Here is a 12,133-nt window from a genome sequence, read left to right on the forward strand (position 1 = left end):
TCCAGCTCCTCCTCTTATGTATAGCTTGGTAATTAAATACTTGCACACAGGGAACCAGTTTGTTGTTATGTATGAACCACAAATTATGGCTTACTCTCTTCCTATGGCTTACTCTCTTCCCTTCAAAACGGGACCCCGTACTAGAAATATACCAGGGTTTGAATTCTGAGATGGAAGACAGAGAGCCATAGTTTGTTGTTTGAAAGCAATGACAAACTACTGGTTTGTATACAATGAGATCCACTCACTCTTCCATTTCTCCTCTCCTGCTTTAGCCAACCAGGCCTCCTCAAATGTGGTTCCTGGGGATTCTCTCAAGAACAGCACAGGAAGCAAATTTGGAGTGTGCAGAACCAAGGAAGGGGTTGCCTGCACTTTTAACAATGGAAGTGCCCTTCTATTGTTGGAAATGAGTGGTAGGATATAAAACACAGTTTGCCAAGGAAGTGGAAGTCTTCCATTATCAAGCCATTCAAGAGGAAGAAGAGAAGGAGGGGGAAGGAGAATGACCCAAAGGACATGATTACACCACAATCAAAATTATTCCTTGAAAGTAACAGATGTAGCATTTTTGGTATTCACTCCATAGGAAAGATAAGGATTAGTTGGTAAAGGCAGAAAACCCACTTCAATCAGGAAGAAAAATCAATATAAAATTATACTGTTGTTTAAAGAAGCAATTTCCAAATTCTATTAAGCATGATAGTGTTTAAAATTAGTAAACATGTGATGCTTTTGAGAGAATCAGTAGACAATGGCTTAATCCAAAATTAGATTTTTGGAAGAGGAAAAAAATATTTTAAAAGGTAAATTTTTGTTTCTTGTTTTCAAAGACAATCACACACGTAGAAAGATGAGGGAAGGAAACTCAAATAAGGAGGGGTGAATTCACCAATACCAGCACCTAAAATACCTACAGGAATGGCACCTGGGAGAACCTACAAAGCAAAAACAAACATACACAAAGAAAAGTAAGTATGGAAAAAACCCTCATAATGCTTGGAAACCTTTATCAAAATTAATATATTATAAGATGATACATAAAAGCAAAAAAAGGTCAAAAAGCATTCACTATGAGAATCTCAATAAATGTGGTCAAAAGATTAGAAATTTGAACTGAAACAAACACTTAGACCACTTTCTATACAGATTGAGTATCCCTTATCCAGACTGCCTTGGACCAGAAGTGCTCTGTATTTTGGATCTTTCCATATTTTGGAATATTTTGGAATTTTTGCATATACATAATGAGATATCTTGGGGGGAGGGACCCAAATTCATTTATGTTTTATATACACTTTATACACATAGCCTGAATGTAATTTTAAACAATATTTTTTAATAATTTTGTATACAATGAACTATCAGAAAGCAAAGGTGTAACTATCTCACCAGAATACCTGTATCAGCTGTTAAAGAACAACAACAACTAACTAACTAACAAAGGCAAGCTTTCAGTCTCCATCTACGTTGCAGTGTACACTGTATTTTATTTTTTTTAGGTGAGAGGAAACATTGAAAGCAGGCACCACGGATCTACTCGCATGCCAGCTCAAAGGGTCTGGTTTTCGGATCAGTCCGGATATGGGATGTCCGGATAAGGGATACTCTATCTGTATCTCTGGTAGCCTCTTTTCCTTCATATTGCATCTAATTCCCTATTTGTAGAAGAGGAATCACATAATGTTATAAAGATTCAAACTTCAGTTATTATAAAATGCATGAAAGTAAATTCGTTGTAGATTACAGGGTTGATAGCCTAAAGCCAGATTTGTACCAGTTCTCAGAAAAATTAAGGTGATACAGGTCAGATTGAAAGTGGAGAACAGAAAGAGAAAGATGCTAGGTGTAAGTCAAAATTAGTGATGTCATCTTTTATAATGTGTTTCCGGATCATTAAAACAACAGGAAGAAGATCTATATCATTTTCCAGACTTGTTTCATAAACTAAGTTCAATTTGGTGGGTCACTAAGTTACATGGGCTTGATCTAATAATTCTGCTACAGAATAAAGGTGGAGTTTCAAGATGTTTAATGTTTGCCACCTTGGGAACCCTATTTGGGTGGAAAGGCTGATAAAAACATTTTAAATAAAAATAAAAATAAATAACTTACTTTTTTATTCTGCTTTTCCTCTAAGGAGCTCAAAGCAGTACATATAGTTCTGCATATGCTATTGTCAGAATACTTAGCATTTACGGATCTGTAGCTCACAATTTCACTTATTTCCTGTCCATCCTAGGGTTGCCAACCCCCAGGTACTAGCTGGAGATCTCCTGCTATTACAACTGATCTCCAGCCGATAGTGATCAGTTCACCTGTAGAAAATGGCCACTTTGGCAATTGGTCTCTATGGCACTGAAGTCCCTCCCCTACCAAAACCCCACCTTCCTCAGGCTCTGCCCCAAAAATCTCCTGCCGGTAGCGAAGGCAACCCTATTCATGGCCTGACCATGTGATGCACCTAGCCCTGAGCATGTGATCCCTCCACACACTGTGAGTGGGAGACTGGGCAAGAGCATGCTGGCCTAGCCCCTGCCTCAGCATGACTGCAAGTTTGTCAGCACTTCATTTACATGTAGAGAAATTGTGCATGCTGGGTAAGCTGTGCGGTGGCCACTGTGACTGCCTAGCCAGGTGATCTAAGTGTTGATGTCTGGCTGCAGCATTACCATGCAACTTGCCCAGCCTAGGCAGGTAAGGTGGCCACTGTGGCATGACTCACTAAGCAGTGCTTCAGTTGGGTTGCCAACCTCCAGGTACTAGCTGGAGATCTCCAGCTATTACAACTGATCTCCAGCTGATAGAGATCAGTTCCCCTGGAGAAAATGGCCCCTTTGGCAATTGGACTCTATGGCATCGAAGTCCCTCCCCTCCCTAAACCCCGCCCTCCTCAGGCTCCGCCCCAAAAACCTTCCACCAGTGGCGAAGCGGGACCTGGCAACCTATGCTTCAACCACAACATAACTCATATGGGCCAAGCCTCCCCCCATGTGGTGGGGGGAGGGAGTAGGGTCTTTCTGTTTTGGCCTCCCAGTCCACCCCTGGAGGAAGCAACCCCGCCCCCCACCTCCCAGTTTTCACAGAGTTTGCTATTTGTGGTGATCCAAGGAACAGGGGCCCATATGAATATGAACGGTGAGGGTCTACCATAATTCTCTGAGACAGGGCAGAAAGAGAGTGACCGCCTTAGATCACCCCCTCATAGGTAAGTGGGGATTTGAACCTAGCAATGTAATCTTCTTGAAGTAAATTGTTCCCTGAAATTCAGGTCCTAGGCATAACTTTTCAGCAGTATTATTTCATTTCCTTGACTCTTATAAAATGTATGAGGGTTCAGTGTTTATAAATTACAGAAGAAGCCATTTGGTATTATGCACAGCTCTGACATTTCCACCTGTGTGTGTAAAGTGCCGTCAAGTCGCAGCTGACTTATGGCGACCCCTTTTTTGGGGTTTTCATGGCAAGAGACTAACGGAGGTGGTTGGCCAGTGCCTTCCTCTGCACAGCAACCCTGGTATTCCTTGGCAGTCTCCCATCCAGATACTAACCAGGACCGACCCCCTGCTTAGCGTCTGAGATCTGACGAGATCGGGCTAGCCTGGGCCATCCAGGTCAGGGCGACATTTCCAGAGCAGACCACATTTTGTGTTCTAGTTCACGCTAGTGTAGCCAGATGCGAAGGAGAATAGGAGAAATTTCAGCAGAAGTAGCGTATCTCTTTTTCACCACTAAGATTAGACAATCAAGCATGACAGGACACATTCTAGGACATGGGAAGACTGGTTCAAGATATTGTGGAAGGGATATTAGAAGGAAAGAAAGCAAGAATAGCTGCATAGAGCAAATTTAAACAGAGAAAAAGAAGAAGATGTATGCTGACCCAATCAGCTTGCTCAAGAGGTAAAAGTGGCTATGAGTTAAAACACTATGAATTAAAACAGGAAAAGAGAGGTCAACTTTTCTTATCTCTGCATAATAAGGTCATGTATTCTGTATAATGATTATGTCCTCTTTTGCAAACAGTCACTCCATCCTGTCACAGCCTATGCTATATATATGTTTTACCGTAAACTGCCTGAGTTCATCCACACTATCACCTGCCTCAGATTTTATAGTCAAGAACACTGGAATCACCAAGGCCTGCCTTCTGTGTAATATTTCGTTTCCTTCTAAAGGGCAAAAGCATATCTTGGAAGTTTCCAAACTGACTCAGGTTTCCAAAACTTCCTTAGAGATCTTTTCCCACTGGGATCTCAGTGTTGCAATTAACTTTTGTTCCTTGTTTCTGTCCAAATTTGTCTAGTGGCCTGAACTAATCAGAAGAAGCCTGTACCCCAGTCACTTGCCATATATCTATCCTAGCCTGATCTTGAATCACTTTAATTGCAAAAGCCACTGGAGGAAATATTTCACTGCTCTTTGAATAGATCCTAGAAGTAATAGATTGAGCTGAAATGCTCTCTGTACTGTGATTTTGTACAAGAAGCCCAAGCTCTTTTTAGGACGCAATAAAATTCTGAAATCTTTTCTTTTTTTTGTCACATGGTAATTAAGACCTTTGGAATGGTGAACAAAGTCATGATGTTATCAGCTATTTTATCTATTTATAATGTGACATATCCAGTATTAGTGAATGAATAGGGAATTTCACAGAACATATGAGTATTTCGGAGAAAAACACCACCAACCTCTTCTATGTCGTTATCCAAAGCTATGATTTGCAGTGCAGATGTCAAATTCTGGTTATTGGAGATAGTCGTACCCACAGGTGAGGACTCGAGAATAAAGCCCTCATACATAGATTCTGTGAAGTAAGGGTACTGATTGTTTTCATCCAAAACTTCAATGTGTAGATTGGCAAAAGCAGGAAGAGGATGGCCATTATCCTGTTCTGCCTGCAAAAGCAAAAAAAGCAATTTTTAATGGGTTTCCATTGCTGGTTGAATTAGAAACTGGTAGAACTATGAAATGCATTATTGTTGTACTGCACTATATCTGTGTCCTTGTGCTTCCTTCTGGTTGCAGCTCCATTCATATAATCCCTTTTACATTTTTCATCTCTCTCTCTCAAAAAGCCAGTTCCTGATACTCTATCACATTCAAGCCTGACCAAGAAAAAACAAAACAAGTCTGGGACTATACAGATAGGAACAGGTTTGAAACTCAATGGATGGGATTAGCAGGGTTGGACAACATTCTTAGCCCCAGCGTCATCTGATGCCATCAAGTTGCGCCTCTTTTCTTTCCCCATAATTTTTAATGGTTGCCATTCACTCCCATAGAGACAAAGTACAACATTTGGGAAGAATATTCCAATAGGGCTAAAGCCTATATGGCCTTTCAGGCAGTGATTCAGGGTGGGTGAACATAAGAACATAAGAAAGGCCCTGCTGGATCAGACCAAGGTCCATCAAGTCCAGCAGTCTGTTCACACAGTGGCCAACCAGGTGCCTCTAGGAAGCCCCCAAACAACGCGACTACAGCAGCACCATCCTGCCTGTGTTCCAAAGCACCTAATATAATAGGCATGCTCCTCTGATCCTGGAGAGAATAGGTATGCAATATGTATGGATGTGTGCAGCACATGAGTAAGATTCACTGCAGTCTCCAAGGGTCTTTGCTGTATAGAAGCCTTCCCTTTATACACAGACTCCATCTTTCATAATGGCTGAATAAACATGGGTGTGATCCAGACAAAGTTAAGTACTTTTAGATCATGTTCCCTGCAACTGGAGAGAGTCAGACACTTAACTTACCCATTTAAACCAATGATACAAAAAGTGTTTAACTTTGGCAGCTGTGCTAACTATTTTACCAAGAAAGCATGCAAAATTGTATCTTCTTTAAGACTGCAATCCTGTACATTTCAGCCCACTACTCAAAATATCCTTGAAGAGTTAGGAAAAATTACTGACTGCGGCATCACTACAGCACATTCTGAATTATGTAATAAAAATCCTCGTTCATTTTAAAAGACGACCATTAATTCTAAACAGCAAGGCTTATTCCAATTAAACCCCAGCTGTGGAAGAAATAGATCGAATGTGCTGACATGGAATTTTTCAACTCTTCCCCAGAACTTCTTCACACACCTGTGAAGCAGAAAAAAATGATGGGCAAGGTTTTAATATTCTGTTTCAATGAGAAACATATATAGTGCCAAATAAAATCATTAATTGCACTTAGTTCCCTAGCTAATACAGATAATTTAACTAAAAATAATCAATGAAATGAAACCGTCACTTTCATGAGGTGAGATTGGGCTAATATTAACACATACATTTTGGGGGGGGGGGTTGTTGTTGTCATGGCATGCAAACAAGTTTAAAAACAACAAGGTGACATTTACATGTGCCACAGCACATGTGAACGATTGACTTCTCACAGAAAGGAATGACAGACAAACATGTTTGCACTCCGCATGAAACATGGCAACACATTAATAGTTGTAAATGCACACTTCAACTTTGATCGGTTGACTAGTGCAAGCTACTTAAAATATTTAATTTTTCAATAATATAGTCATCCAATATCTAGTTCCATAATTTCGGATAACTTTTCAGTGTTATAAAAGGCATCTCATAACAAATGGAGAACAAAACACAAGAATTATGTCATCAGCAGCGTATAACAAAACAAAAAAAATGTTGTGAAAGGAAAGTGATCACTCTGCAATTCAGAATTGTGTTATTTATAACAAAACTGAATAACAATGGGACCAAAAGGTAATCCTGCCAAATGCCTCTTGAGGCTGACCTTGAAGGAAGTTCTGTTTTAGAGTGCTTTGATGGGAAACAAAAGTCTGCAATCAATATAACATCTAACTAAAGTCATACTAAATCCTGCCCATACTAATCACATGAAATGCTGAGAGAAGGTCAACAAGAGCTGCATATAAACTTTTTAATAACCAGTTTAATCATGCCAAAGTATCTCGGGTGCCCGTAGCAGACCTTCGTCTCTAAGACCAGCCTGTTCCTCATTTATGCTATCAATTCTGGTCATTACTTTAATTTGTTCAGAAGGTACTTAGCATACATTTTGGCAACAAATATAATGTATTTACCTAAAAAACCTATAAGTGGGTTACAACATAATTTAAAACAATAATACAGAAATACTTCCAAATAATCTGACAGATTTGACTCTCAAAAGCTCATACCCCCAAAACCTTGCTAAGGTGCTCTTAGACTTGAATTTAGCTCTTCTACTGCAGACCAATAGGCTACCCACTGAAACTATCTAAAAATAATGTTAATTTAAGAAATAGGTCAGTCACAAGAATCCTTGGTCTCTGTTTTTAAGAAAAGTAGATACCCATATGCTGGAATTCTCATCGATCTGGCATCAAAGTAGTGTTGTTAATAATCACCACCACCACCATCATAATCCTACATCTGATCCTGAACCTGGCCCCCGTGCAGATTGATAGCCCAAGAGTATTGCAAAGTAGGAACAACTCCTACTTTGGAAAGCCAGCAGAAAACGTAGATGCTCTGGCAAACTACCCGTTGCCACAGAAGAGGATGTAACTAATTTTCTTGCAGCATGAGAGGGGAGGTCAGAGGAGAGATTGAGCAAGTGCTAAGCAATTTCCAGCTTCATTCATGTTGTGCTAATTCATGGTCTGAACCAACCAATGGAGACAGAATAGAAGCAAAATTTCAGTACATTCAAATCGAAGGATATGACGTGAAAAAGAACGGCACAAATACATAAAAGCTATTATGTGCTGTAATCAGAGGAAATCATTTTAATTTATATGCTTAAGGCTGGTTTGCAGCTGTAAGACCCAGACAGTAGAGACAATTTAAAGCAAAGTATCTTTTCCAGTCTTGTGATTCTTCCTTTATTTCCTTCACAGTACGCAGCATTCCCTCCTAAGAGAAACCATCTCTTGCGCTTGTTCGTTGACAGATTGAGCTTCAGACCATCATGTTAGGGTTGCCAGGTCCCTCTTCACCACCGGTGGGAGGATTTTGGGGTGGAGCCTGAGGAGGGCGGGGTTTGGGGAGGGGAGGGGCTTCAATGCCAAAGTCCAATTGCCAAAGAGTCCAATTGCCAAAGCGGCCATTTTCTCTAGGCGAACTGATCTCTATTGGCTGGAGATCAGTTGTAACAGCAGCAGCAGCCCCTTATCTAACCTCAATTAATTCTCCAACATTAAGATGGGTCTTTTCTAGGGCCCGATTTGATGCCCTTCCATCTGTACTCTCAGGAAGGTTTCTTCACTGCCCAAGGGAGACACGCAAATGTTTTTGCTCCATGGATATGGTAGAGACGCTAGCACACATTTTGCTTCATTGCAAACATTATAATGATGCCAGAAATCATTTAATCATCCCCCTTCTATCTCGATTTGTACACTCTCACACCTCTGAGACCTCCTTGGTAGAATATCTATTGGAAGATAGGGTGAGCTATATCTCATATTCTGTAGCAAAATTTTACTCCTATGTCTGCTGAAAATGGAAGACACTTATGAAGAACAAAGGCCATATGGGTAAACCTTCAGACTAACTGGTACAGATGAGATGCTGTAAGTGGAAGTTGTATAATTTTAATAATAGGATGTATATTTTATGTATATTTTACATTTTATGCTGGCCTTTGGCTGTAATAAATGATTTGATTTGTTGTAACAGCAGGAGATCTCCAGCTAGTACCTGGAGGTTGGCAACCCTACATCATGTACACCGTGCCTTGTTCAGTGTTCAATCATGGCAAATATCTGTTATGAAGTTGTGCAAGAACTTGGTCCTGACCAAGTTCAGAAAATTATACCAGGTATAAAGGATATACTAGGTATAAGGTACAGGGAAGAAACAAAAAAATAATAATATATTGTCAAAGGTCACTCATCCTCTTCTCCCTATAATAAAGTTGAGATGTACAAAACAAGCATGCTTCACGTGTAATAATCAAGGGCTTAGTGTAAACTGTTTATTGTGTTCTATAATTTGTTGTCTGAAACACACTAGTCTAGGCAAGTCTTTATAAAATAAGACAACTGATTTGTATTGTTTTCTGTTTGGAAATCCTAAATCTGGCCTAGAAATACTAAAGGTATGCCTACATGGGAATTTTCCTTGCTTCCAAAGTGTTGCACATGTCAGACATTCATGGGCTAACCCAGCTGAGGCCACTTAATAACTGGGTTCCTTAATGTGAGGTAAGATGTCTGCATGCAGAACAACAGAATCGTTTTATTCTACTCAGAAGGATTTAAGTATTTAAGTTGTCAGAAGCATGATGAACAGGTCACGAAGAAAGCAATGCTTCAGTTCAGGCTGAGGTAAAATATTATCGTCTTCCCAAAATATAGTGTATACAAATTACTTTAATTATTTACAGAAAAGAAGACGACGAAAGAGTTGATTTTTAATACCCCACTTTTTCCTCTCCCTTTAAGGAGCCCCAAAGCAGCTTACAATCTCCTTCCCTTCCCCTCCCCACAACAGACACCTTCTGGGGTAGGTGGGGCTGAGAGAGTTCTGAGAGAACTGTGACTAGCCCAAGGTCACCCAGCGGGCTTCATGTGGAGGAGTGGGGAATCAAATCCGATTCTCCAAATTAGAGACTGCCACTCTTAACGTGCATTCCTGAGCGGAATTCTGCACCGCTGTTTGGAGGCAATGCAGTGGTGCTGCCTCCAAAGAGGTTTCAGCCCTACCAAAACCTCCTTACGGTGCCAGAAATCCGTGCAACCCTGGGATATACACCACCTAAAAGGTGGCATATCTCGGCCAAAAAAAGAGGGGCGTTCCCAAGCCATACCGGCGATCCTGCCCCCAGGACGGCACCATGACACCCTGGGAATGCCTCCTGGGATGCCGCTGCAGCCTTTGCCGGCGTCCGGACGCTGTTGGAAGACTCCGTCGGCATCCAGGGCCGGTGCTGGGGCCACAGACGCCGGCGTAGGGGGGTCCTTGCACCGGTGCAGGCCTTCGCTGGCCTCCAAAGGCATTTTGTCCTGGCCGCCGGCACGGCTCAGGAATGCGCTGTGAATCACTACACTATGCTGGCTCTTTTTACAGTAGATTTCCCATGTATTTGGAGGAGTGACTTGAACCAGATTAGACCTGCTGACATTCAGGTAGGGCTGTTGAAAAAAACATTCGGTCCGGTTCGGATTCGGCCAAACCCGGCCCGATTTGGGTCCAGTTCGACCGAATTCCGAGCCCCCCTGTTCAGGAATGCTGAATTAGGCGAGAAATTCGGCATTCACGAACAAATTCGGTTGGCCACTCACCCAGAGACGCCTGTACAGCCTTGGCGGCGGAGAAGGCGAGCAGCGCGACGTCCTTGGCCAGGAAGGCCTTGCCGTCCTCAGCCTCGGCGCCGTCGGACTTGTTCACGCTGGCGGGCAGAGCCGTCGGCGGGGAGAACTTGTGGGCGGCCTCCTGGTGCTGGGCATCGAAGGGCGGCAGGGCGGCCACCAGGGTGGAAGTGAGGGCCATGCCCTTCGCCTGCCTCGAGCAGAAGCCGCTGGGCAGTGGGTGGGCAGGCGGTGTGGGCGGTGGTGGCGGTGGCAATGTTGAAGGCATTGCGCGGCCTGCATGGGGGCGTCAGCGGCTGGATGGGGTGGGCAGGCGGACTCAGTGCTGCCTCAGCGGCCTCCCGGAGCCATCAGGCCAGCCTGCCGCAGCCTGCCTACCTGCTCCGCTTGCTCTGCATGCCTGCCTGGCACCGGCTCGCTCCCTCAGTGCGCCGGCTCACTCACCTTTGAATCGCGCTCTTGTTTCACCTTTTGCCAGCTGGCCGGCTGGCCCCAGCCCATATGGGGAGGGGGCGCTTGGAGGAGAGAGCCCACCCCCGCCCCGACACCTCCCGCTCCCCCCTCCATGCCGAGAAACGCCACCGTCGCCTCCTGAACTCGGCCGGCAGCCTCCCGCACTCCCGCTCCGCAGCAGCCCTTTTAAGGTGGGAAAAGGCAGGTTCAAGGGACGCCGAACCTGCCGAATTTTTTCCATGGTCCTCCCGAACTTGCGGAGTTCAGGATTGCGTTTTCCCACCTTTTTTTTGTTCGGCTCCATCTGAACCGGAAACTGCCGAACCAGGGGAAATTTGGCGGTTTTCTACTTCGGATGGAACTGAATCGACAGTCCTACATTCAGGGTTTCTAATCTTCATTCTACCCTCAAAACAAGTTCCTTTTATATTTTGTCTGCGCCAGATACTTTGCACAGCTGTAGAAATGCAAGGAGGTAGGTGGCCAGGAGACAGAAGAAGTAGGGAAGGAACATCCTTTAATACAAAGACAAAGGGGTTAAAATGGGTAAAGGAGAGAATTCATTTTAAATTTCTTATGTAAGGAAATTTTGCAGAAAAAAGATATGCTTTCAAATGTAACTATGGTCATTTGGTTGAGTTTTACTTCACAAAACAAAAACCCAAATAAGCAAGTTTGCCATCTCTTGCCAGTGTAATGGATATTTCAACCCTGTTGCACTAAATGATGCTATTCAAGCATGCAGAGTATTATTAGCCTTACAGATTGATATCCTTGCTTATTATCCACTCAACTGCACACAAACTACAGTAATTCAAATCTAATAATGCCTGTAAAAATTTCCATTAATAATATAGCCAGCTATTAAGGTGCTAGAATGTGGTCATGGACATCTGTAATTGATTTTTTTAAAGTTGGTATAAAGTTATTGTGCTTGGTTAACCCAGCACCAGCAACTTTGAAAAAATAGTAGACAATTAACACAACTTTGCCAATGTGTGTTCAAAGCAGTCACTGTGTGGCAAGAATTTATGTATGCTTTAAGCACTCAAAAGAGAGGAAAGCTCTTCTCTTCCACAAGAGGAGTGACAGTGAATTATTTTTTTAAAAAAACTATTTTCAGATTCCTCAGCATATACATGCAACACAATACAAAAACATACACCAAACAGAAAATCCTGTCTACAACACATCCTATCAAGTAGCTATTGATCCGAACATATGACTATCTATTTAAATTACATGCCTCATCCAGAACGTATAAATTAGACAGTCTGCACTGTTTTTTAGCTGCTCAAGTAAAAGTGGTAATGGCACTTATTCTAGGAATGGATTAAAATAACAGCTTTTCCTATTATATGATGTTTGCATTCAGGATCATCATGGAAATGAAACAAA

The 12,133-nt window shown here is 42.4% G+C and overlaps 1 protein-coding gene across 1 annotated transcript in view; it reads right to left on the minus strand.

The window, feature by feature from the left end:
• PCDH15 (protocadherin related 15) overlaps window positions 1-12,133 on the minus strand; it is a 558,859-nt gene that overhangs the window by 244,705 nt on the left and 302,021 nt on the right. The window contains exon 12 of the mRNA XM_056849418.1: window positions 4,692-4,898. Within this exon, the coding sequence (XP_056705396.1) occupies window positions 4,692-4,898 (207 nt within the window). The remainder of the gene's footprint in view (window positions 1-4,691; window positions 4,899-12,133) is intronic.

The sequence above is a fragment of the Euleptes europaea genome, chromosome 5, assembly GCF_029931775.1.
Source record: "Euleptes europaea isolate rEulEur1 chromosome 5, rEulEur1.hap1, whole genome shotgun sequence".
In the NCBI taxonomy this organism is placed as follows: Eukaryota; Metazoa; Chordata; class Lepidosauria; order Squamata; family Sphaerodactylidae; genus Euleptes; species Euleptes europaea.